Source organism: Aricia agestis, chromosome 20 (assembly GCF_905147365.1).
Source record: "Aricia agestis chromosome 20, ilAriAges1.1, whole genome shotgun sequence".
NCBI classification, from domain to species: Eukaryota; Metazoa; Arthropoda; class Insecta; order Lepidoptera; family Lycaenidae; genus Aricia; species Aricia agestis.
Window position 1 is genome coordinate 7,753,068 of NC_056425.1, and position 27,816 is coordinate 7,780,883.

The 27,816-nt window shown below is 34.1% G+C and overlaps 3 protein-coding genes across 4 annotated transcripts in view; 2 read left to right on the forward strand and 1 right to left on the reverse strand.

The window, feature by feature from the left end:
• Positions 1 to 2,360, forward strand: part of LOC121737131 (thrombospondin type-1 domain-containing protein 4-like) — a 152,392-nt gene extending 150,032 nt beyond the window's left edge. Inside the window, exon 17 of one of the 2 annotated variants that reach the window (XM_042128694.1) lies at positions 518 to 2,360. The gene's annotated coding sequence lies outside the window, so the exon portion shown is untranslated. Of the gene's footprint in view, positions 1 to 515 lie in introns of both variants that reach the window. The other variant, XM_042128693.1, reaches the window with a different exon arrangement.
• Positions 1,886 to 4,840, forward strand: LOC121737421. The gene is made up of 4 exons (XM_042129097.1): positions 1,886 to 1,998; positions 3,020 to 3,284; positions 4,085 to 4,277; positions 4,551 to 4,840. Exons 1-4 carry the CDS (start codon positions 1,886 to 1,888, stop codon positions 4,838 to 4,840), a joined length of 861 nt encoding a protein of 286 aa, XP_041985031.1.
• Positions 4,841 to 6,762: 1,922 nt separating this feature from the next.
• LOC121737255 (A disintegrin and metalloproteinase with thrombospondin motifs 7-like) overlaps positions 6,763 to 27,816 on the reverse strand; it is a 65,456-nt gene continuing 44,402 nt past the window's right edge. Inside the window, exons 7-16 of the mRNA XM_042128876.1 lie at positions 13,446 to 13,620; positions 11,663 to 11,823; positions 11,109 to 11,369; positions 10,260 to 10,484; positions 9,901 to 10,125; positions 9,503 to 9,647; positions 8,991 to 9,166; positions 7,904 to 8,054; positions 7,446 to 7,520; positions 6,763 to 6,896 (exon numbers count right to left, since the gene is read on the reverse strand). Coding sequence (XP_041984810.1) covers positions 6,796 to 6,896; positions 7,446 to 7,520; positions 7,904 to 8,054; positions 8,991 to 9,166; positions 9,503 to 9,647; positions 9,901 to 10,125; positions 10,260 to 10,484; positions 11,109 to 11,369; positions 11,663 to 11,823; positions 13,446 to 13,620 — 1,695 coding nt within the window. The 3' untranslated portion in view covers positions 6,763 to 6,795. The remainder of the gene's footprint in view (positions 6,897 to 7,445; positions 7,521 to 7,903; positions 8,055 to 8,990; positions 9,167 to 9,502; positions 9,648 to 9,900; positions 10,126 to 10,259; positions 10,485 to 11,108; positions 11,370 to 11,662; positions 11,824 to 13,445; positions 13,621 to 27,816) is intronic.

Consider the following 27,816-nt stretch of genomic DNA (forward strand, 5'->3'; position numbering starts at 1 on the left):
GCAAAATCTTATCATCAACATAAAATTTTATTAAAAAACAGATTGAGGTAATAAAAATCGCACTTAATTTGATTTCTAATTTGAATTATTGAAATTATAACCTATCAAGATAAGAAGGCTAGATATTATCATTAGCAAAATTGCGACTTTTTTTAAACATAACATAATTCAAATTTGGTTTGACTTCCTGAACTAGTTGCCTTCAAGAAGTTAAATCTTATTTTCCAAGTTCCGAAATTAAACCCAGTGTATTAGCTAGTACTCCTGACACTTTTATTTTGTCATAATAATATTATACTGGTGGGCCACTTGTAAGACAAGTGTTACTTATAAATAATGACGTTTTAGGAAATCCGTAACGCTTGATTTGTTACGGATTTCTAGAGACGTCAATATAGAGTCGAATGTCGATTCTAGACGTCATGAGCACTAACTAGCCAGTATACTGGGTTTAATTTCGAAATTTACCCTTTTTTTATTTCATTAAGATAATAATATGTCTTTCTTTTTCTTTCAGATAACGATAAACAGTGATAATGACAGTATTTGTGATACTTTGGACTTGTAGTGAAAAGCCAGTGTAACGTTAGCGCCGAAAATATCTGAAAGCTGTCAAAATATTGACTCGTATTATTGTTAGATCAGATATTTATGCTGTCTGTAAGTTTTAGGAACATTTATGCATTTAATTATCAAAGTAACGATCCGCCATTTTAGGTAGTAATTAATTAGAACTAATAAATTCATTTCATAAAAAATGTGTCTTCAATATTTAATTTCGATTTTTATGAACCTTAACTATAGTGTTGTTTAATTTATAAATTATGAAATGCTCTTAAAATACAAAAAAAAGCTCTGCATTTAATTCCAATTTTATAGCAAAAAGATTTTTTTATTTTCTGCTTGATATAAAATACAAATTTAAAAACATTTATATCGTCATTTGGCTACTTGTAAATGTGGGTATTGGTTTTCAAAAATAATAAAAAATGTTGATGCTCTCATATTTTTGATAACGTTTATAGAGAGACCTCAAAACTAATAACAGCATTATAATAGCTATACAATCAAGGCAATTCAATATTTTTCAGACTGATACGTTGGATAATAACCATGATAGTCAAAGACAAGACATTGCATAACTTATCCATTATAATATAACTTTTTTATCAGTAACGGAAATAATTTATCGACCTACGTTTAGCTTCTATGATTAATTAAATTATTGAAAGTAAAAGTAATAAATAATTAAAATTAAATTTAAAAGTCTTGAATGAAGCACCAGACCACATTTATCAAGTATATCCACTATCCATCGCTGTTAAAATAATAGCCTCTATATAGACATAGTTTTTGATCTCTGTCATAATATTGATTTTAAGGTTTTATTTAGTAGCCAATATTTATTCATGTAAAATATTTTATAATTACAAAATAATAACAAAAAATTGAATATAACAATTAATAACCATGTATGAAAGAACTTTGTATTATTAATAATATTAAGTCGCACGGTAGTGGCAACTGCCAAGATCGTTGATCACCGTTTTAAAAATTAATCAATCTCAACTTCTCTACTTGCCGTTTGTAGCCGAATTTCATATTTGACGAGATTCAAACGTATTATAAGTATAAGTAATGTTTTATTAGATATAACTAGTTCTAGGGTAGACTTAAAAATAGTATTCCTTATAATTTATTACGAGTTCAAATCTTTATTGTGATGGGATATGGCGTTTTCTTTTTTTTAGTAGTTCCTATTTTAATTTGCAATGAATCTTGTTTATTTCCATTACAAAACGCCGTGTTCCACTTTAGAGTTATTCTGTACATTATTTATTTAAATCATAATCAGTTCGATCTAAGTATCACTTTAGAATCAATAATGACTATTGACATTGATTCTGAGGCCCCATTGGAGCCAATTCTCGTGCCTCGGAAGTCGTTCGAACGCAACCTGTCACACTCACGTTTGAGACACCATAATATTGTGTACGCGTGAGTTTAAACTCTTTACGCTCGAAGCTCTACTCGAGTCATAAGAATAGGCCCCCTGATGAACTATTTTTTTATTCATGTCACCGCCATCATAAAATAACCTATTTTTAATTCTAATGTGATACGAATATGTAAATATTTTTATGTATATAGCACTGTTACAGCCAGCGAAAGAATAACCTTACCTACTTATAATAGTAATTCACATTATTAATAATTCACGTATTACAATAATATAATTATTAGTTAATGTCACATTTATCTCGCTGACTGTACCAAATTATTTGGATTGGTTGTCGCCATGTACCTTCTGACTAATAACCGCATTTAACAAAGTTCAAAATAAAAATGGCTTTAAATTACTATTTTTGTTTTATTCCCTTTCCTCAGCAATATTATTCCCAAACCTTAAGGTCTTCCTACATATAATAAAATTCTCACCATTCAACTGTTTTAAATATTTTTTAATCTGACAAGGTGAATACGTTGCAATTTAATTTTCATGTTGATATTATATTCTTTTCGATTCTGGTACATTCACTATTTATTTGGTAGTTTCAACCAAACTCAGATTCTCAATTATTGTCATGCCACAAATCTCGATAGTTTATGCATGATTCATGAAGTAAAATTTAACGTCATGAAAAAATTATCGCTGCCTGAAGACAGAAAATATGGTAGGTAATGATGGTTATCGATGAACCGAAAAAGTACTAAGAATGATACAAAGTATTACAAGTTACAACATCCATATAATAAGAGTAACGGAAATTACCAAGTGCGATGACAGTCAGTGTTCCGTAGAAGTTATTAAAATAAAAAGTAGAAAAAGACACAAAAAGAAAATAAATGGATAAATCGTTATGGGTATAGTGAAAACAAATTTAAATGTGAAGTGAATAATAATTACCTGTAAATACAATCAAATCTAACAGCATTACGTCAATATATTTACCTCTAGTAACACTAGACTCAAAAATAAGATTTCTCGCTTGATCTTTACATCCTTTATTCTTATCAGAACTGCTGATAAATCAATTGATAAAAGATTTTCCTATGAATCGAATTCAGACGAACAGCATCACTGTAATCCTACAGACATGGTTCATGTGGAAAGTCGTCATCATCCAAACAGGGATAATCCCTTGGCTGTCACTATTTTGAATTTAGCGACTGCTGTATCCCATGTGATGCTAGGAGGTGTAAGCCTAGTGGCTATATCCTTCGCTAATATACTAACTTCGCCTGTATCTGTGAAACAGCATATCTATTTATGTGTGATTGGGGTAAGTTTTGATTTCTTATAAACCCTTAGGTACTAGAAACCTACGAACAACAAATAGTTTTTATTATTCGTAGCTAGAAACTAAATATCTTCTGTGATCGAACGAAACGCCCAAAGAAAATCCTGCATAAGCCAATACGTACATAGTTTTTCAAATTGTAGAATGAATTTGGAAAAAAAACTTATTAGTGTTGAATAAATCGATTGACTGTAAAAGTTGTAGGCTTAGTTGTGGAGAAAAAATTAGTTTTCTATTTGATACGAACAGCACAAACTAAAATATTTATATACTAACTTTTCTGTACCAAAATCTCTAAAGATTTCGGCCTTATAATACATGCAATACAACATTTGAATACTGCTAAACCTTATCAGACCTCGAACTAGTACGTGCAAACGATAGGATTATAAAGATTTGCATTTGTACTCTAAATGCAAATTCCCATATAGGCATCTACTGGAAAAGCCGCTTTAGTTTTTAGTGCATCTTCATCAAGATAGACTGCATAGACTTACAGTTATCCTTATAAGCGAAAAACTTGAAACCATGAATACCTACCTTTTTAATGCTTATCTTGCGAAATACAATATTAAAAATTTTTTTGGGCTGTAATATTTCTTGGCTAATCATTACAATGGCTAGCGATTTGGCAGTGTGAATTTAGGGAATTTCACACTGCCGAATCGCTAGCCGTTGTAATGAATTTTTTTATTTGGAACTGGTAGCCCAAGACCGCAAGCAACAAGTCTGTCAATTCAATGTATTCCTTCTTGTGTGGTATTTAAAAATGCCCTTTCTAGTACGTGTTATTACTCGCGCCTTCGATACACACAATAAATGTCCACACGAGCTGGGCAAGAGCGTTCAAGCATGAGGATCGGAAGATGGTTCACATGGTCCTGCAGATCCTTGGCTCCATCCTCGCCCTCGCTGGTGGCATCACCAGGATAGCAGACACGGGATACATTGTTTGGAATACCCATGGGATTTTTGGTTAGTATATTTGACTTATCATTATTTCAAGAAGATCAGTCTTTTTTAAGTGTTTATTGCTATTTTAAACTCCCTTCAACTCCCATTCTTCGTAATATAGCAAAGTTTTGGATGGTTGAACTATCGAAAACAATTAATTTTAATGATATCAGTCCTGTAAGAAATATTTAAAATCTCTTCTTACCTTAGACCTAACACTTCCAAGAATTTGTACGAATCTGAATAATAAGTCAGATAAACTAAGAGTAATCTTTCAAACCTTTATCATTTCAGGTTTCATGGCAATGATGATGACTACCTTATCCCTTATCGGAGGCCTAGCCAGCTTCAACTCTGGGAAAATGAGTTTAAATCCACACATCCTGAAGATATTCCATTCTATTTCTGGAAGCATGACCATCTGTACGGCATTTATAGCTCTCATCATAGGCTTCCATGAGTACTATAGGCTGTTCTTGGGGAACGCTAATGCTAATATGGTGATCGCATGTACTGTTATAGGACTGCTTGGCACCCTTATGGTACCAGCCGTCGGTATTATAAGGAGGCTTTCAGAATTGTAGTAAGGATTTTTACTGGTTAAGAACCACACTACAGTGTTTTTTTTTTTTTAGTTTTTTTTTTTTTTGAAAGACTTAGTTTAGTAAGATAACGAGGTCAATGTATTTCGGAAATCGCCCCCTTTTTTGGGTTTCTCACTGTGCTTGTATTCATTGTACTTAATATAATATTTCATTGAAAAAGAAACGATATCCCAAATACATTGGTAACGTCATTTTACTATTTCTAATTCGCGTGCTTTATTATTATAATTGCCGCTCAGATTTTTCTTTTTAAGAAAAAACTTTTGAAGCGTACTTTGTGGATGATAAAACTTAGCTATTGACTGGATTCAATAGGGAAAGTTAGGATAATCCATACTAATATTATAAATGCGAAATTGTGTCTGTCTGTCTGTCTGTTACCTCTTCACGCTCGAACCGCTGAACCGATTTTACTGAAATTTGGCATGGAGATACTTTGAGTCCCGAGAAAGGACATAGGATAGTTTTAATTCCGGAAAAATGTACGGTTCCTGCTCGATAAACGAATTTTGGCGCAACGGATTTGCGGGTGTCATCTAGTTTTAAATAAAACAAATTCATTGTGTATTCGTTAATTTACTTAAAATAATTCAATTTACTTACATAAATAAGAATTTAAGTCTTAATTTAATGTTAGATCATTAAGTTTAAATATCACACCACATGCAATTTGCACCATCATGGCAGTTTTGTTTTAGTATAAACAGTTCTTTTTGAGTAACTATTGCTGAAACTAAGCGTAAACTAGGAAAACATTATTCTAAGGGCCTGTTTCACCTCTTGCTGATAAAGCTATTCACCGATTAACTTGACAGATCAAGTATGGGGAATCTGTCAAAAAAGTTGTGAATAGCCTATTAGGCACTTTATTAGTAAGTGGTGAAACGGGCCCTAAGTAACTTATTGTACAAAATATAAAAGTTAATTTATAATATTATAATTCATTTCAAAAATATTTATAAAGATAGCCGGTAGCTAACAAAATAGATTATAGAAAGGATTTCATACTTTGAATTGATGGATGTAAAATATGGAGTGTTTTACGAAATCCTAAGTATGAAATCCTTTCTATTTCTGTTAGCTACCACTTTCAAGACTTTTCGCAGATAAAAATGTTGTTCGTCTTATCAAAATGATGCTACTCACAAAAATTAGCCTGAAAGCTACGAATAATAAAAATAAGGAATCGTAACTCCCATACTATTACCGTTTTAAATTTGGTTCCTTTTGATCTGTCATGTAACGTCAGCCTAGTACCGCTCAAGGTCACCTAAATATTGCAAATGTATTGAAATTTAGGTACTTTTTTGACAAGTATTGAGGAGCATGTTTTTTGACGGAATTACTTTTCCTTAGTTTTTATTATTCGTAGCCTGATAGTAATAAAAAAAATTGTTCTAAAGCTCCCGTACTATACAATTAATAGTCTATGGAAGCGTTAAAGTATTATTTTATATGGTAATACGTATTATTTTCTAACAATATTTGCAGATCTTATACAAAGTAACTATTTTTTTTAGTTTTGTAATAATTATAGGTATATATATTTGTAATAAATATATTTATTATATTACATCTTTTAAACGATATTATTACCTAAGCAATTAATTTTTTATAATTTTCTTAAAATTTCTTATAAGTAATAATCATATTTAATATTCCTAATGACAATACATAATTTAATCTGAGTATATAATTGTGCACATACGTCATACCTATTAAAATAATATTTATTCACACTCTTTTTTACCTTATAAAAACCCTTTTCAGAAAAACTAAATTTTACTACGAAAAAATTAATAAGTAGTAGTAGTTAGAAATTTCGCGATAACAGTTTAATCTTGTATTAGTGTATTTTTATAACTTCGCTGCTGGCATTTCTCCCAGTATTATTGTAGTCACTTATAAACAATTTTCACAGTTTTTTATATATTCTACAGTCTACACGAATCACAACAGTTATGAATATAATACTTGTAATGGCAAAGCCTCGCCTGGACGGCCAGAGCGCAGTTGGGCAACTTATCTTCGCAGCCTGAAAAAAATAATTGTGAATAAAATATATATTTTTTTGTTTCATAAATATAACTTTTATGAAGAAATTTTATAAGTACCATGATGTCATAAAAAAGAAGCTAGTGCAGCGAAATTGTATGACCGACCCTATGACGTAGGTGTGCATTTGTATCTAGCTGATGTGTATTTTGATGACATTTTGTGAAACCAATTTTTTAATTCAGTAATTCTTCCGCTGTAAGTATTTATTATTGGTAGATACAGGAATTTAAAAATGTAATTACAATACGCAGTAAAGGGTTAAGACCGGTCAATAAACTTGTAAGTAAGATGTAACTGACGCACAAATTACATACATTCGATACCAGCTGCTGTCTTACTGACTCGTGTATGTAGTATGCAAATGTAAAATCCCCATAATAAAGCTAGATTCAAGATGGTACTACTACAAAATGATAATGTAATAGTTAGGCTCGATTTATGCCTAATACCTAATTATAAAATATATTGTAAATATGTTGGATGATAAAACGTAAAAAATATGGTTCCTATTATAATTAACCCTTACCCGTATTTTGCTTTTCAGTAGTCGTAGTTGTTGACGAAGTTGTAGTGGGAACTTCAGTCGCTTTCTTTTGAGATTCTGAAATATTTGAAGTAACTTAAGATTCTAAATCAACATTCGATCTAAAAACTCAAGATTTTGCTTTGCTTATTTTAACATTCAAAACAGTGCCTGGCAAAGTCAACATTGCTAATTATGACGACGATGTTCGAAAACAAAAACTTGTGAGATTTGACATAAGACATCGACATACCGCTTAAAATTATCAATACATCTTGTATCTATACTAATTGTATAAAGCTGAAGAATATATTCAAATGCGCCAATCTTACAACTTGCTGGATCGATTTTCGTAGTTTTTGGCACAGAAAAGTAGACGAGGAAGGCTACTACTGTTTTTGCGGTATGTACGCTTTCCTCAAAGTCCAACATAACCTCTAGTTTTAAATAAAGGCACTTACCTATAGTAAGATCAGGCGGTATGCCCGTGCACACCGCAGTACACGTCCTCACATCATCAGGCCGCGTCTCCGCACAATGTGGCTCCTGACCGTCTGCACGAGCGCATACCACTGACCGACGTTGGAGACCAGTGCCGTTGGTGCAGGTGCACTATAAGCAGTATATATTAATGAGGGTTTTTGATATTCTATTTGCCACCATGTGCCGCTATGAAGCCTTAGTCTATCGTGCAAGTAGGCATATTATCATGACACACGACTGCTATTTCCTGACATATTATGACAGCAGTTTGTTACGATAGACCCTAGGGCTACATAGCGGCACCTGGTGGCAAATAAACTATCAAAAACCCTTATTAAGGTGACGCTGCGTTAAAGTAAAAAACCGTGTTGATTGCTTGTTTTCTATGAAGAGAGAAAACAAGCAATGGAACAGCAAAAAATGGAAAGGGCGTAAGTGATGAAATGGTTTTTGTCGCTTAATTTAAAAACTATAAATACGTTTCATATAAGCTATGGGCAAATTAAAGTGTATTCTTGAACCAATTTATGTACAAATTTTGGAAGCTTAAATCACTCTCCTCTGTTGGCAAAATAGGAATCCCTTTTTTTTACAGAGGTCTTTTTGATTGATTATTCTCTGTTATAAAAGTTGACCAATCGTGTTATGCTATGGGTATCAAAGACAAAGACACGATGAATACTGACAATGAACTTTAATTTCTTAGCTTTAGTTATTGCTGAGAAAAATAGATATCGCTACAGCCAAATTATCAAGGTGTCGCCTTAAATGCTCATTGTATAAGTTTTCTTGAACATAGTGTATGGACGATAAAGTGGTGACTAATGATACGGATGATGATTATAAAACTGATGAAATAGATGATACAGCTCTAATATACGAAAAAGAGCACGCTTTAGAAGAAAACAAAGATAGAATTTAAATTAATAGAGACTTTTCTATTCCATATTTTAACATTCACAGTTATAACCGGAAACTGTTTTTAACAAAATTAACGATATACATAATATTACCATGATAGAGAGACATAATAATATAGAACAAATACTAAAAGAATTTAATTACCTGTCCCCAATCGCTGGTGTACCAAGTAGGCGTACACTCTCCCCCACAAGTTCGCTCGTGCTCTGGCTTAGGAGCTTTACACGCAGCGTCACGTAAATGTCGCCCAGTGTCGCCTATACACAGCACTCCACGGATCTGTCTACCATCACACGTCGTAGTGCAGGGCGACCAGTCACCTACAAATATTATGAAGATTAGACATTACTTAAAGGAACTTAAAGTGCTGAATACTAGACTAAACAAGAGTCGCAACAGTTAGAAATACGATTGTGGTTTTGTTACGGATCAAGGAAGTGATATTGATAACGACATTGACTTTAAGATAGAGAATAAAAAGCACCGTCTTCCGAATTTTTCATATTATGTATTAGGAACTATTACAAAATAGACTAATTTATACAAGATTGACACTTTTAATTAAGCCGACTTATTTTTTTTTAAATATTACAACGTTGATGACAATATCAATAACGTCCAAGATAGTGATAATAGTGATGGCCAAAAATACTTACCAGTGAACCAATGTCCTTCATGCGGGTCACACTTCGCCCTGGGAGTGCAGTTGCGGGTCGCTGCAGGACGACCTGAGCAGCCGGCTGGATCGGCACAACGGACAGAACGGCTCTGTACACCACCGCCGACACACCAGCCAACACACTAAAGAAGCAAATGTTTAATGTTGAAAAAGGGGAGCAAAATTTGGGATGAGTCTAAAAGGAATTAAGTTAAATTAAATTTTACTCTTGACTCAATAACTTCTCCAGGCGAATAATTATCCTTTAATTTTCATTATCCATCTCAATGTGCAGATAAAACATAGCTTAGCTAGAAGAGTTTAGCTAAAATATCATACTCATGATCTATAATCCTAATGCCATTCTTGAAAATATTGGTATTTAACCCCACCTACCTCAGACCAATTCGTATACTGCCATCCTCCAGCGCTCAAACTGTATTCGGGACCAATATCGAAGTCTGTAGAGTTCAACGCCACGGTATACACAGGACCGTCTCTGAAGTGGTCTGTCTGGTCGTTCTGTCTCTCTGCTGGCCGCACAGCGATGTGGGCACAGTTGGGGATGTTACAGGCTTCTGTGGTCGTTGGTTTCGGAGCTGGACACTTTGCATCGCTTATCTAAGAAATAGGAGTTAAATGAAACTCTAGTAGCATTACGCTAATGAATGAAGGTTTTGTAAATTCTGAAAAAGTTTTTGATCTATCTAATTCGACAAAATAAAAGTTTCGAGACATTCTGATACTTTTGTTACCTTAGTAATTCCTCTCATGTGGTCTTGCACGCAGCCAACTATTCTGGTCCTCGTGGCAGGACCACACTGGGGACAGGTAGACCATGCCGCGGTTCTCCATCGTGGTGGACACTGGATGTTTCCACATCGTCGTCTTCTAGAGGTTGGTGGTGATCCATAGCAGTGTGCTGAAGATACTTCTCTATCTCCGCTCAGACTCGTTTCTACACATCGGTATTTACCGATCTGCCAAAAAATTATGATAGAGGTAAAATTATTGCTCTTAAGAGTCATGATGATTAGAATCTTCATCATATACAAGAACAGCATTGGATCTTAATTTGACGAATCTTAAGGTATTTTGATGCGTCCTATGTTAAGGGGGCGACTAACCCTAAAGTGATGATTTTATAATTCATTTTTATACATGAAAATAAGCCCCGTTGTTTCATTTTCTAAAATTAGATACTACATTATATTTCCGAGAATTCGATCTGAGCAAAAACACGATATCTTAAAATTTTCTCGATAGAAAAAAATCACAAAGATGCATTTAATTTTTAGGAATTTTTCATTTATTGCCATAGCCGTGCATTGAACTAAGTTAATATTTTAACACATTGTATAAAATTCTATCATTGAGAGATCGATCTAGCGGATTTTTAAAATGTTGTATATTTATCGAGTTATTGAGAAAAAACTAATTTGGCGATGAGTCCGCGTCGTTCTTTTTCACCTGGCATATGAAAAACGGGCGTGAGTGTGAAGAGAAAAGGACGATGTTTGATTTTTGGGGTTAGTCGCCCTCTTAAGCATATTTTAATGGTTTCTTTGTTGATCTCTCATTGTTTCAATAGTTAGTAATCTTACCTGAATACCTCCACCGCAGGTTCTAGTACACTGGCCGTACGACAGAATCTTCCACATGAACTTCCTCGGCCCAGTGTCCTCAATGCGATTCTTCGAATCTTTAGTCAGACTCTCGAAGTTGAGATGTCTGTCGTGATGTCGTCTTATGTGTTTCGTAGTCGTTGTCTCTGGTATGGCCGTTGTGTCGTCGTTCAGTTCTCCTGGCAGAGACTCCGTGAAGAATTCGTACTTTATACTTGGTCCAGGCTGTGTGTATAGGATCTAGAAATGTACAGAGTATAATGTATTGTTTGTATTTATGCCTGTAACGTATTTTTGTGCCTAAGATCTTAGGCACAAAGACGACAAGAAAGATATTTAAACATTAATAAAATATGTAGTTTTATGATTTAATTATATTGTCTTACATGGTCTTACATAACAGCATCCAATTTTTGTATCTGACAGTGTTCAACAACCATTTTTAAGAACATGACCATGATGGTCCTCACAAACATTATCATCATCGTCATCGTAATCATTATCATTATCATCATCATTATCATCTTCCTTACCATGATATCCACAGGCTGTAGTATCGGACCATGCGCGGTCACCACATCCTGTCCAGCCTCGCGACTGTAGATGAACCTCGCACCAGCCGCCTCGTAGGACCCCGGTGCGCTGATCGCGAACTCTCCATTCACTATGTACGAGCCGTTGCTTATCTTCAGTGCTGCGGATTTGATTGTTATTAGAAAGAAGAAAGAGAAATGGGATATCAGGTATAAGAAAACATATTTTTCAAACAACAGCTTTTTTTTGGGTCGATTACTGATTACGCCCTAATTTCAGTTTGCAATGTTGCATGGATTTCATTCTAGAATAGGAAACTTAACAAAACAAGCGGAAAGTCTGTCAATTCAACATTTTAACCTATCAAGCCCCAAGCGGCAGCCAGCTGCCAGCATAACTATTGAAAATCTATTATATCTGCGATACCCACGATGGACGGACTCAGTTTCAAATAGCTGTTTAAATTCACCGCATTGCAATTTCAATTGACCCTAAGATAATAACAATGATTCATGAGAACAAGCAAAGGATTTCGGACCATTGATAATGTGGTTGTAATAACTTACGTGTCTTTACTTTAATATTAGTCATGGACTAACATTTGCGGTTGACCGCGGCGTTATTATTTCTAATTATTCTATTCTATAGCTAACTACGTGGGCGTCATTATCAAGTTGTGACTTCTATATTAACGTGTACACACTAATTCGTTTGTTTTGTATAGTGACCATTTTTATTTATTTATTTATTTATTTATTTATTATTTTAGTAATTAACTAAACATTTTGTTTTGTTACTTTTGCTTTTCACGAATGTATGCTATAGTAATTATATTACTTTGGATAGCATAATAATTCTAAATATTAACTTCAAACCCTTTTCTCCTACAAAAACTACAAAATAGTAGATATTCTCATTATAAGAAAATTAACTTCAAACGATTTATTTGTCACTACTAAAAAAATAGTCGTTTGATCCATCATATAGATCATGTAGATATGTTAAACTAAATAGTTGAACATATTATATATCTACATGATGAAATAAGTTTAATGTTTAATAAGTTTAAACTTTAGATACTTTAAAATTTAAAGCTTTAGAATAAATTATAGAATCAGGGTATTGGTCTACTCGTGGGCTATTTAACATCATCAAAGCAGTACAATTGAGAGTGACTGTCCGTCTGTCAACTGACCTTGTCCTTTGACAACTAATTAATGGCTCAATTTGTTTACGACCATCAAGAACAGAAGACGAATTGTCATGTCATCTTTCGTCTAAAATATAGCTTCCTGTTAGTTGTTGAACGTTTAAATAATTATTATTTGATGCCATGAAGGTGACTTATTAAATGATTTGACGTTTGACTACTACTTGACGTTGGGTTAAGATATTGTATTATGATAATCATGATTGTCACCATCATTGTAAAACTATCTATAGCATGCAAAATCGACGTAGATCTTGGACAGTCATAGACTAATATGCCCCTCTTTATTTTCGTTATCGCTTGTATTGATTTATCATAGGCATTCATAGGACAACGCAAAGAGGTTCCATAACAGTTTTTCCTTTTAGGAGACGTCTCAAATTACTCGAGGTATTTAGGGACATTAATTTAAATCTTACCGAATAATTATATCGTACATTTCTGTAGCGATTTAAATACAGTCGTTGAATTACTTTACTAAAGCTAAAGTAGTATGAAGTATCTTCAAAATTGAAAATAGAACTCGCTATTTACAAGAAAAAGGACTTAACAGGAAGTCACTCCTCACTCACCAATATAATTATCACTAGACACAATTTCCGACACGTTCAACCCGCAAGCGCCGCGGGGCACGGTGGTTACGTACGAGTAACCCAGGGGTAGGCGAGGCCGCGCGAACAGGCCCGACACCAGGCGCCTGCCGCACCGGGCCTCCGAGACCCCCAGGACAGACTCGCGACCGACAATCTGTAATAAAATACAGGTGAGAAGTAGAAGTAGTGCAAGATATGTGTAAATGTTGAACTGTGAACATGAATTTCTGCTAAGAAACCAGAGTATAATTAGTGTACTATTATCTATTCTGTGGTATAATCGTCAATCACTCTAAGTTTGAATAGTTGGCGATTTTATGAGGTTTCCGTATAATTATAACACGATAGGTATATTGTAATTGACTAGTGACACATAATATTGTTCACGATAGGCAATTAAAGATACATTTAGCATAATGTTGTAATTCACCGACTCCACTACTCGGCCATCGACCTGTAAAAAAATTATATTTTTCGTACATTTTTTCGTATAAGTAACAAACGTACCAAATACTTTATAATATTATGGCCAAAGTATGAAGCACTAGCTAAAACGAGCTAAGACAACCGCGCTAAGACTGGAGAATATTTTTACCTAAATAACAAATGGCGCATTTGGTGAAAAATCAGCCCAGTGTTCCTGTTATAGAAACAAAAATATAGAAATACAAGCTTTCTTTACATTAGTAAATATTGAGCAACATAACAAATTGTTGCTACTATGAAGGGCCCAAACAGAGTTTATTAAGACATTACGCAAGTAACGCTACATTGTAAGATTTGGTGGACAATGCTCGCCCGGAGCCGTGATGAGCCATTGTTAGGGGCCCCCGTGTGTGTGTATGTTTATGTGTCGCCCTAAGCATAATTAGGTAGCTAACATCATATTTTAGCTTGCCGGTTGCTCTTTATTTATGAGTTTGTGTGGGTCTTTTCTGACAGTGCGCATTTCAGGGTTGAGTAGTTATTAGTTATTACTATGTAGTTCAGTGGTTCCCAAACTTATTTTGTCTACCGCCCACTTTAAGAACAAATCATATTATAGCGCCTCCATTGTTTAAATTTAAAATGCATCCTGATGAAATAAATCCCAAGCCTCTACAAAACGCCCAAATTTTTTTCTGGGTCCTACACCGCCCCCCTTCAGACCTTCAGCGCCCACAAGGGGGCGTTATCGCCCACTTTGGGAAAGGCTGATGTAGTTGAAGAAAATCTCCAGGTTTGATCCAAATATCCAGACGAACAACTTGGTAGATGATTCATTTGACTAAGGTCTTTGTCAGGTCTAAGGTTACACTAGTCAAACCTAAAAACGTCTATTTTTGGACCTTTGATTACAACTTACGTCGCAACCACTTAATCTGTTCTATAATTTGAATACATTTCCCTAGAAAGGACTTTGTAAAGTTATAAAAAACGACAAAAAGTAAAAAACAAAGTTATTCACCTTGACTACGCAAAACTTACATAAAAGTTTTAGTTACAATATTGAAAATATTACTTTTTATCATAATAGCTTGAAGTATAGTGTAGGACTAGGAGATACTGTTAAAGAACAGCGAATGGTTCGCTGTGTAAGTACCTAAAAGGGCACTTTTACTATAAAATTCCTTATAAAGATAAACGGTAGATTGAGCAGTAATTTTAACATTTTATGATATTGGTGTTACCACAGTACAGGTAAATACAGTAGTTTAACTCAGCTGGTATGTTTTTGAAATCAAATTTTTGCAACATAGAGGCAAGTTATATGCATTAACGATATTATTACATCGTTCTGATATCTTAAACCGCCTGAAATAAAGCTTTATAATGCTACATAAGGTCAGTATGAAAATATTTTTTTTCCCCTGTTTATGGCACATTCACCTAATTTCTTATAAAATACTAGGTGTTGCCCGCGACTTCGTCCGCGTTATCATAGTAGATCACATGACACATCCCAAGTATGATTTATTGTACAAAAATATTCAATGTACAGAATTGAATTTCCTACGATTTTATTACATAAAGATGTTGCGCGCGGCTTCGTTTGCGTAATTTAGGAATTTCACGCAACCGTACATTGTTCCGCAAAAAATAGCCTATGTCCCTTCACGTGGTCTATTCTTCATGTTTGCCAAATAACATAAAAATTGCTCCAGTAGTTCTTAAGATTTCATATAATTCATCAAATTTCATATAATTTCCCCCGTTTTTCCCACATTTTCCTCTATTTCTTCGCTCTTTTTAGTCTTAGCGTGATAAAATATAGCCTATTGCCTTCCTCAATAAATGGGCTACCTAACACTGAAATAATTTTTCAAATCGGATCAGTAGTTCCTGAGATTAGCGCGATCAAATAAGCCCTTTCATATAATTTCCCCCTTTTTTTCCACATTTTCCTCTATTTTTTATTTTTCCGCTCCTATTAGTCTTAGCGTGATAAAATATAGCCTATAACCTTCCTCGATAAATAGGCTATCTAACAGTAAAAGAATTTTTCAAACCGGACCAGTACTTCCTGAGATTAGCGCGTTTAAACAAACAAACTCTGCAGAATTATAATATTATAGTATAGATAATATTATTCCTCTACCCTTGGTTGCCTGGATAAAATTACTAATTAGTAATAAGGCCGCCATTGTTTTATAAATACTTGTGTTTTATAAATGTTTTTGATTTTGTAATTGTCTTTTATATTATGTGTGCATAATAAGGAATATTTATCTTATCTTAAAATTATGATCTTTGTATTTATATTTTTATACTGTAAGCACAGAATATATATTAGTAGGTAGTACCAACTGTACTTATAACTTCGATAATTTCAAAATAAATATTTTCGAGTTATTTGTTATAAACGAAATGCATGTTTTTATTACAATTCCACTTTACACATTAATTTTACTTATAATAGTATAGTATATAGGTATAGTCTTTGGTCGGAATATTGAAATGCCAGAAATTTTCGATAAGTAAGTAATGTTTTTCAATAACAATAAAAATTATATTTTATTAACCATTTAAATTTTAAAATTCATAATATTTTCACGCGAGAATGAACGATCTGCCGAAAACTAATACAACATTAACTCATCCATTTGAAACCGAATAAAAAATCTCGGCCTAATTGCTGTACAAACTAAAATATCTCGTATTTCGTCACATAATAAATCAAAATTAACCTCTTTGATCATAACTAAAAGTAAATGTCCCATAAACTAAATGTAAGCCTCACTTGACGCGGAGTTTTTATTTCATCGCGATGCTTTTAGTTCATAACATGACAATATCTCACTAAAGCCCTTTCACATTGAAAGATGTCTCTTGCTTGCTTGATGATTTATTTTGTCTTGTCTTTGGCATAACTGTCTCTTGGGTATCCAAGGGACAGAGACAAGAGAGAGAATTTTGGAAGCTTTCTATCTTTCAATATTTAAATTTAATTTCGTGACAGTAAAATCTTTGTACTTTTTGTGTTTCGCTTAACAATGCCAAAAATAAAAACGTGTAAAATTTTAACTGTTAGACCAACAAGAGGTCACATTATAAATACCGGCTACACTGGAGAAACTGCATCCATGGCAATGTCCAAGTACCACAAGATCTTTATAAGATTGGAGCTATGTCACTATCATAAAGTTAATGTACCTAGCGGAATGGAGAAACAAAGGCCCGAGCAAGCGAGATGTCACTATCAGTAACACTGCGTGGTAAAAAGAGACGTGTGATGACAGCAGAACTCTTTTTTTGACATCCAGTCGGCACTTATCGGCACGTTGACAATTTTATCTTATAGAATTCATGTTCAATCATGCTTGTTAATTAATTAAAATCTCTTATGACATAAATATTTTCTATGTAATGTAATTATTATTATTGTATAGTTATTCAATTTGAAATGTATTTTATTTTATATGAAGCTTATAATATATTTCTTCAATTGACAAATTATATATAAAATTCTTTGTAAGATAATGATGTGGGTATTAATTAATTTTACTTATATATTTAATTTAATTGCACGCCATTGTTATGGCAGAATGTTAGAACTATAAGTAGTGAATAAGACCTTTATATCAACAACATTCTGGCAATAAAGACATTTGAATTTGAATTTGAATTTGAATTTGTGTAAGTGTATTCATACACATATTTCTACACACAGATGTAAACCAATTTCGGTTTAGTTCGACAGGATTGTTGCTCTATTCCGCTGGGTATATTAACTTTATGGTCATCCACCATAGTGACAGATAGTTTATTCTTAGTAACAGCCCCATTTTCAGTTAGATACCGGGACTTAATCGATAGTTATTTGACATTAGTAATAATTAGTATTACATTCATAATAATAACATAAATTACGACACTATACAGCTCCAGTGTGAAAAGCCCTTAAACATTAAGTATTACCTAATAAATCAATAGTTAACTAATAGAATATGTCTCCTAATCAGCCATTAATTAGGATTAAGTTGTAAGAGTGGCCCCACTAAAGCCCGAATATAAATCTAGAATCATTAATAAATTAATTGCCCATTAGTTTTGGTTGTGACAAGTTTGTTAATTTAGTTAAAAGTTTAAAAGATTTAGTGTGGGTGATGCTACTGAAATAATAAATAATTACGTAACTTTTATATTCACGTTACAAGACTTAACAATACAACATAAAACAAATTTAATTAATTAATTAATCATATAAAATTAATGAATTAACTTATATGATTAATTAATTTACTGTGCTTAAAATTAGAACATAAAATTATCATTAAGAGGGCGACTAACCCCAAAAATCAAACATCGTCCTTCTCTCTTCACACTCACGCCCGTCTTTCATATGCCAGGTGAAAAAGAACGACGCGGACTCATCGCCAAATTAGTTTTTACTCAATAACTCGATAAATATACAACATTTTAAAAATCCGCTAGGTCGATCTCTCAATGATAGAATTTTATACAATATGTTAAAATATTAACTTAGTTCAATGCACGGTTTACGGTAATAAATGAAAAATTCGTGAAAATTAGATGCATCTTTGTGATTTTTTTCTATCGAGAAAATTTTAAGATATCGTGTTTTTGCTCAGATCGAATTCTTGGAAATATAATGTAGTATCTAATTTTAGAAAATGAAACAATTATTATTAATTTATTTTCAAGTATAAAAATGAATTATAAAATTGACATTTTAGGGTTAGTCGCCCCCTTAAGCCTTGTTTTTAGGGTATTATCTGCTCTCTATATCTGTAAATTCTGTAATGTCTAGCTTTCTAGAGGTTGAAGCCAATATAAAATTGTTATTCTGATTATAGTCATTATTCCAAAAAAAGTAAAAATCATCGCGTCGAAAGTTACGTTAGTGGAAAAAGCAGGTAATTAACAGTAAAAAAATTGCTTTTTTGCATAAATAGAGGCTTTTAGGGCCCGGAAAATCCTCTGAAATAAATAAAAATATGGATTTTATGTATGGACAGGTAAAATTAGCCAGATGATAAAGTAGGTAAGTCACAAGGTTTGCTTAAATTATAAGTGAAATAAGGGTTCCTTGTTGACTACGGAGCAATTATTGTCCATTGGTTATAAAATGTTAGTTATCTGGTTCTTCCACTCACGTCTTTAATTATAATTTTGAAGCGAATTAAATAATACTTACAGCAAACAGAAATCCGAAAAGAAGTATATTAGCAGCCATCTTCTTCTTCACTCTATCACACCTTATTTATTTCATAATAATATTATTATTCTCATTTATATTAAGTGATGGAACCGTCAAAGACATAACTTTAATTTTTTTTTACTTTCCTTTGTACACGAATAATAAAATATTAATATTGAAATATTAAATTACAATATTGTCCAGCCTGTCTAGCATACGCCAACGAGATATCTCACTCTCGAGATAATTAAAAACTCGTCTCATAATGTCAAAATTTCGACATTATCTCGATAAAACTCTAAAAAATGTGATATTTCGATGATAGATCTACGCGAGAGTCAATAGAGATGAAGAGACAAACCATCACACATCGAGATAACATGTAGAGTGAGATATCTCGAAGGCGTATGCTAGGCAGGCTGGGAATTTGCTCAATTTGTTGTAGAATAAAAATCCTGAATTATGAATTACATATATATTTTTATAACCAAAAAACCAGCGACAGCGTCATTTTATAAAAGCTGTTAGTGATCCTACAGATCCCGAACAAAATAAGATAAAAACATGAGCTTTATACTTTATAATTAATATTAGTCTTTAGATAATTCAGACATTAATGAGATTGTAACACAGTAAACACGAGTGTAACATCAATTTGTGTCAGGTTAATAACTGTGTATGTAGCTATGACGCCCGAGCTTCATGCCAAAATGTATTATCATAAAGAGTAAGGTATTATGTATTAAAAGTATTAAACGAATAACGGATTTAGAAAATATATTGAAAAAACAAAACACATACACAAATAAAAAAAATATATATATCCACAGCCGAACATATAACCTACTCCTTTTTGGAAGTCGGTTAAAAAGAGTTATATTTTACCGAATGACTTTCGGTTACGTGATCATCTAAAACAAAAGTCTTCTTTCCGAAATCCGAATGTCTTTAGTCATATTACATTTGCTGCAAAGTATAACGCAGGGAAGCGTAGTTTTATGTATATGTGTGCGTAAGCGCCAGTAAATTTGGCTTTACTCTCAAAGGCCGTGCGATCTCCTGAATTTTTTAATCGAACTTTCAAAACGAATTTTACCAGTAGCAGCAAGATACGTTTTACAGCAGATAGTATTGCCATTTGCCAATATTACCGTAGAGAATTACCCAATAAAACTGCACACTAAATGCTCTTTACAGTTGTTGTGAATCACTATAGTTGCCAAGAAAATCTTCAAGCCGGAGCGAAATAATCCCAATTGATATCTCTATACTTACGTTAAATAGGGACGCCTCTTCAGAGAATTCGGTTCGTCATATTATTAGACTTTTAATAGATTATTAATAAAAAAGTAATAAAGTAATTTACAACAGCAAAAATTAATTTGTTTTAATGTTTTTAAGTGAAAATTTCAAAGTCGAAAAAAGGGAGTTGAAATGTTAATACGGTAAGAACCGCCCCGACGCCGCGCCGTCACGATTTTGGACAAAAGTGTCCTGTGCTTAGCTGACACTTACAAACTTTTTACTGGACTCAATTCATTCAATAATGCCTTTGACTGGCAATTTGCAAACATCAAAAAATTTCCCAATAAGCGAACGCCATTGAAAAAATAAAGTCAAGTAAAATCCTGCCAGGAAACAGGAAAATTTTATACGTGGGAGAGCCATGCTTCGGCACGAATGGGCCGGCTCGACCGGAGAAATACCACGTTCTCACAGAAAACCGGCGTGAAACACCGCTAGCGCTGTGTTTCGCCGAGTGAGTGAGTTTACCGGAGGCCCTATCCACTACCCTAATCCCTTCCCTACCCTCCCCAATTCCCTTCCCATCCCTACCCTCCCCAATTCCCTTCCCATCCCTACTCTCCCCTATTACCCTATTCCCTCTTATTAAAATGCCGGCAACGAACCTGCAGCTCTTCTGATGCTGCGAGTGTCCATGGGCGACGGAAGTTGCTTTCCATCAGGTGACCCGTTTGGTCGTTTGCCCCCTTATTTCATAAAAAAAAAACAGGCATAAGTTAGGTAACATACCTATATTTTAAGGCCTCGTGACAGCCCTACGTAAGAGAATCTTAAGCGATCTTCGGATTACGTATTAACATTAATTTGTCGTAATTCATTTTACGCGAATAGCATTTAGCGTAATTACGCACAACTCAAGATTATTGTAAGGAAGACAAATAAATATGTCAAAGAGGTTTAATTGTGTGTTAAATTATTAAATATGAAAATTAAAATAGTTCGTTATAATATAAGACATAATATTAAGTTAGTAGTAACTACCGAACATAGTATAATTTTCTGGTACCCTTTTTTCGATTGCTATTCTTAAAATTAAACATTACAATTTTTAAATTATTTTAGTAACAGCTATCAATGTTAACGTTTAGGTAAACGTAGGTACGTAGGTACTTGTAGTCAAGATTAAAATAAAAATTATTACAATATTATCTAAAATTTTTAAACGAGCAATTTGGAATGAAATTTAGTATATAGGGGGTTTCGGGGGCGATAAATCGATCTAGCTAGGAATCATTTCTAGAAAATGTCATTTTCATCGGATACCGAGCAAAGCTCGGTCAAACAGCTAGTTTATACTAATATTACAAACATTTTCTTATAACAAAGATGAAAGATTCAAAAGCATTTAACGACTGAGCTTTAACTAGAATCTGTGTAGGTCAAGTACATCAAAACAAACGCGGTGCATAATTGCAGTTTTATGATCAAAGAATGAGTAATAAAATAAATATGTATATTATAAGGCAACAGTTTGAGAATGGCTATTGTAAAATATAAAGACAAAAATTATATTGCTAGACTCAATTTTTATATTCACTAAAAAATATATAGGTAACTTGTGCGATTTTTCAGCAAAAGTATCGTAACCAGGTCGATCGATCGTAGGTCGTATCGAAGTTTTCATCATTATGACAAAATTAGTACGATGGTAAAATCCATTCGTCGAAAGATGAAGTCGAGATTCTAGAAAACCATCAGAGGCCACTAAGCCAAATCTGAATAAAATATATTAAACTTTGGCCGCACATCGATTTTCGACGAAATTCGACCGTAAAAATGCCAATTCGACTAAATCGCTGGTGACTAAGGGCTTATCACACAAGACTGCTAATTCGCATCGCATCGCAAATATCTTTGACAAAACTCATGATAATAAAAATGACATTGCGATGCGAATTCACACGAATTCGCAGTTTTGTGTGGGAGCCCTAAAGTCGCAAGCCCCGACTTTAGTAAGAGTAACCCAAAACTTCTGTGGTGGGTCACCAGAGGTCGAATTAACTATTTTTGTGAAAAAAAAAATAAAGATTACAAAAAATATATAATCTACATTATACATTAAGTGGGAGAATTTGAACAAAATTCAGGAACATAGATAGATAGATAGTTGATAAAACGCAAAGGGATGAGTCCTTTGGTTTTTTATCAAGTATGGGGTCGCGAAATATTTTTCATACCAGCGGGGCTAAAATGGTCGCTTTGTAGAATCATAATATGAGTCAAATTATGATTCATTTTCTTAAAATTGCAAAATGGTCACTCTGCTTGTAATTCATGTCTACAGATCGACAAGGCTTTACATGAACGTGGCGATAAAAGGAACTAACGCTGCCATCATACAAAAACATCATTTTATGACAGAACTGTCTCCTTTACGTGCAGCGCCCCGCTCACGTTCATAAAAAGCCGATCCGCGGGGCTAAAATGGTCGCTTTGAAGAATCATGATATGAATCATAATATGATTCATTTTTCTAAAATCGCAAAATGCAACTCTGCTTGCAATTCATTTCTGTATTTTTGTACTGATTTGACATTTGTCAGTTTGACAGTTTTGACAATTCATTTGCTGAATTGGTTGCGAGGAATTGCTAAATGCGACCATTTTAGCCCCGCAGGAGTCGCATCATAAAAAGGTTAAAAAACACTGCTCTAGATTTTCAGCATTTTGCGCTGTCAATATTGATATCCATTCCGCACATCAACTGAGTGTAATTGAAGCATTATCCCATTAAACCAAGCCAATGGATTGCGTTGTTGTTACGTTTTGATTGTTTAGTAAACTACATAGTTCAAATACTTCTGGGAATGTAATGGACGGAAGCCAACTTTTCAGTTGTGGCGGTGTCCATTCAAAATGCGGACGGTGGATTGAAATATTTTTGTCACATCATCGAAAAATAAATTTATCCTAAGATCCGACCGTAAAATTCTGCATGAATCGTTTTTTTCGATCAAATATATTTTATTTTAAAATATATTTGATCGAAAAAAACGATTCCTGCAGGATTTTACGGTCGGATCCAATACTATTATGATTGCGGTATCGCGGAAAAAATACGCCAGACGAGTTGACGCGATGTATTCTTGTACGGTTGCGGAAATTTGTTTTATGTGCTGCCTGCCACTGAACCGATTTGAATGAAATTCGACACGGAGATATTTTAAGTTTCTGAAAGAAATTTGGCATAAGCGAACATATTTTGATACCCAGCCCCCGTATCTTGCGAGAACAATGCGATAGCAATTATTGCGCGATAATTGCTCTAAAATCGCAATTTCGTATCACGTTTCAGCCAAAACAATACGAGTACGATTGCAATGGATCACTATACATGAAACCATTGTTTGTGACATTCATGACACCATGATTCGCTCGCGCGAGAATTGCTAGTGGATTGTTGATCGCTATTTTTACGTGATAAGGTAGCCGGACAAGTCATAATAGTTTTTATTTCCAAAAAGATGTGCGGTTTTTTAACGATGATCGACTTTTTACGCGAAGCGCGGATCTCCTATCCGCGTTAATTGAGCTATATTCCGTAATGACAAACTTTCAATTTCTCCAACCATACGTAAACTTTTATGATCAAACATCGTACGTAGGCTGCAGATTAAGCTGTATACACATTAATAAACTTGGATTGATGACTGCTGCGAACGGAAATATTTATCTTAAAGTACCACTGTAAACGGAACCCTGGCTGTACTGGGTTCTATTTGAAAGTGAGAGCAAGTTTAACTGGTTGCTAGCTTGATATGTCTTCCGGACATGCTATATCATTTGTCATTGCCTTACAGTTAGAGTGGTGTCAGATATATGCAATTTTAAAATGAAATTAATAGTGTAGACGCGTCTTAAGCTTAGTTACTAGGAGCTTATTTCTAAACACTCAGTATATAGTACATTACTTATATATAAACGCACTAATAGTATTACTATTTTGAGAGTATGTATGTCTGTCTGCTTCGATGTACTTTTACTTGTTTGTCAGTACGTTACCTCTATAACGCCTCCGTGGTCTAGTGGTATAGAGCGCGGCTCTTGACTCGGAGGTCGTGGGTTCGATTCCCGCGTTGGAAACATGTTATTTCAAGTTTGGTTAGGATAATGCAGGCTTATCACCTGATTGTCTGACAAGTAAGACGATCCATGCGTCGGATGGGCACGTAAAAAGTCAGTCCTGCGCCTGATCTCTCGCCAGTCGTGTCAGTCTTCCGTCGCACTGGGTTATGAGAGTAAAGGAATAGAGAGTGCTCTTGTGTACTGCGCACACACTTGGGCACTATAAAATTACTCCTGCGTAGCTGGCGCTGGTTTCAATGAAACCGGCCACCGTCACCGAAACTGGTGTGGGAGCTATTATTATTATGTTACCTCTGAAACCACTGAAAACATTTTGATGGTAACAACAAAAAGTTCTTAAACAATAAATATGTTCAGGAGCTATGAAAGCATAGACAGACACACATAACATCACTTTATTTTCCGGGGTTAAAAGATTAATTATTTTATGCGCCAATTAGTAATTTTATTGAAAATTAATTACTACCACTCTTAAGTGTTTAATACTAAAATTATGTCTTGTAAATTTGTTATTCGCGATTTATAACGTAGTTTGACCCCTTAATAAGAGTCATAAAAGTCTTCGACAATAATGGTCCCCCATGGTAAAGATTTATTATCCAGTGTTCTTACCCATAAATATAGTTAAATTGACTTCTATTAGAAGTTAATAAATAATGCAACTTCGCTTCAATAATATGTGGGTTAATTCCAAAGATTTTAGAAGTAAGTTGATTCAGACCGCAACATGACGCGTAGATGCATTTCTTTTGACAGATTCGCAAGACGTCTCACGCAATTGAAATCTGTCAAATCCAATGCCGCGCCGCCCCTCGCCTCGCCTCGTCGCGTTGCGGTATGAATTGACGCATAAGCGTTGAAATCGTACATATTTCCGCCATAAAACTGTCCTTTTCCAGAACTTAAAGTACTGAATTTCATCAAAATCGGTTCAGCTCGCAGCGGTTTAAGCGTGAAGAGGTAGAGAAAGATAGACACACTTTTCGGCTTTCGGCTTTAAGTTATACTTAATTGTTTTCACTTTTGTTCCCGTACCTAAATGCAACTCATTTTTTTTTTCAATTACTTATGCTGGGTGAAACATAATATATAAATTTATCCAATGGTCAAGGATATTTTTTGAAAATCTGCCGTCAAAATTTGCCATCAGATTCTGGTAGACCTATAACAATTTATAAGGGCGACTAACCCAAAAAATCAAACATCGTCCTCTCTTCACATATTAACTTAGTTTGATGCACGGTTATGGCAATATAATACGAAAAATTCGTGAAGATTAGATGAAACGTGGGAGGGCCATGCTTCGGCAGAAATGGGCCGGCTCGACCGGAGAAATACCACGTTCTCACAGAAAACCGGCGTAAAACAGAGCTTGCGCTGTGTTTCGCCGAGTGAGTGAGTTTACCGGAGGCCCAATCCCCTACCCTATTCCCTTTCCTACCCTCCCCTATTACCATATTCCCTCTAAAAGGCCGGCAACGCACCTGCAGCTCTTCTGATGCTGCGAGTATTCATGGGCGATGGAACTTGCTTTCCATCAGGTGACCCGTTTGCTCGTTTGCCCCCTTATTTCATAAAAAAAAAAGAATATTTGTGATTTTTTTCTGTCGAGAAAATTTTAAGATAAGTATCGTATTTTCGCTCACATAAAATTCTTGGAAATATAATGTATTTAGTATTTATATTTAGAAAATGAAACAATTCGGGGCTTATTTTCAAGTATAAACATGAATTATAAAATCGACAATTTAGGGTTAATCGTCTCCTTGCGCGATCGCTCTGTCATTTCGCATTGTAATTTGTACTCCGCCAGACCACGCGCTCAGGCGGACGCGTATAAATCCAGCCTCGTCCCTATTCACTGTGGGTACCTATAATATTACATTCACAGCCCTAGCTCCTTACATATTAATCAACCTTATACCAACCTCAATTTGTTCACGAGTAGAGTTTACGACGCGCCTAATAGTCTTGTCTAAAAACAGGCCCAGCGCATACTATAAGAAAATATTTTTACTGTATTATAAATTATTTTTAAATTATAATTAAATTTTTTTTTCCTAAATCTTATGTAAGGTTAGGAGGTAAGAAAAAAATCTGGGTGAATCTCAAAATATCATGACCATAGGGAAAGGATATAAAAAAAATACTGCATTATTTTACACGCAAGAGGCAGCAACAGAATAGACATTAAACGAAAAGTTTTGTTCAACGTTTGACAACGTTTCTGTCAATATTCTGATATGACCGATGTCCGATGTTGCTCGTGCGACTTAAAAACTAAAAAAAAAACTTTCTAACTTGTTAAATGAATAGAATTTACTGTATTACTTAAACAAAAAGTTTTATTCGACGGTTGACAACGTTTCTGTCAATATTTTGATTATGTCCGATGTTGATCGGATTATTATTATTGTACCTATCTGCTATATTATGTAGCGCTGCTTAATATTCCCTACTCTCGGTTAATCTAAGCCCTGCGGGCTAAAATGGTCGTATTTAGCAATTCCTCTCAATCAATTCAGCAAATGAATTGTCAAAACTGTCAAACTGACAAATGTCAAATCAGTACAAAAATACAGAAATGAATTGCAAGCAGAGTTGCATTTTGCGATTTTAGAAAAATGAATCATATTATGATTCATATCATGATTCTTCAAAGCGACCATTTTAGCCCCGCTGATCAACTCCTCACTCTCTAATCAAGTTATCCAGCCATTGTCTGCGCCTGCCCTAACGTTGTCATCGACTGAATGACAGTCAACTTTTTTATTGCAGAATTCGTCACAGTGTTCCCGACCCGTAATTACAGGGTTGGCGTCATACATCATGTCGGCTTTACCACTTGACAGCGATTAAGATGTTACATTCTCATAATCATTTATTTTATAGACCAAGAGACGACACACAAACTTGTAGACGTTTTGTCATATCTGAGAGTCTTATCGTAGTTTTGATAACCGAGAAAAGAAAAGATTGTACTTGCCAAATGCATAAAACAATGTAGGAGTCGCATAATATTATGATGTGTTTGGTCCAAGAGGACCAAGATGGAAAAAAATATCCATCTTTGCAACAAGAAAAAATTGACAATTTCGCAACCAAAATGTTGTTGTTTAATAATTCGAGTCAATAGTTGCAATTGATTATTAGATATTATTGTCGCGTTAACAAATAGCAATTAATTATAAAATTATTCACAACATCAAATTAGACAACGTAATAATATTACAAGTGACAACCCTATTTTGTAGGGGAAAGCCGCGAGGAACGGTCAAGTTTTGTAAGTGCCTAACAAAATTGCAAGAGACAAGTCCT

Excerpts from the sequence above, each read along its gene's own strand:
- LOC121737421 (XM_042129097.1), top strand. The coding sequence starts at position 1,886 with ATGACTATTGACATTGATTCTGAGGCCCCATTGGAGCCAATTCTCGTG. Across the intron at positions 3,285-4,084 it reads TCTATTTATGTGTGATTGGG|TACGTGTTATTACTCGCGCC; the intron begins GTAAGTTTTGAT and ends TGCCCTTTCTAG. Across the intron at positions 4,278-4,550 it reads GAATACCCATGGGATTTTTG|GTTTCATGGCAATGATGATG; the intron begins GTTAGTATATTT and ends TTATCATTTCAG.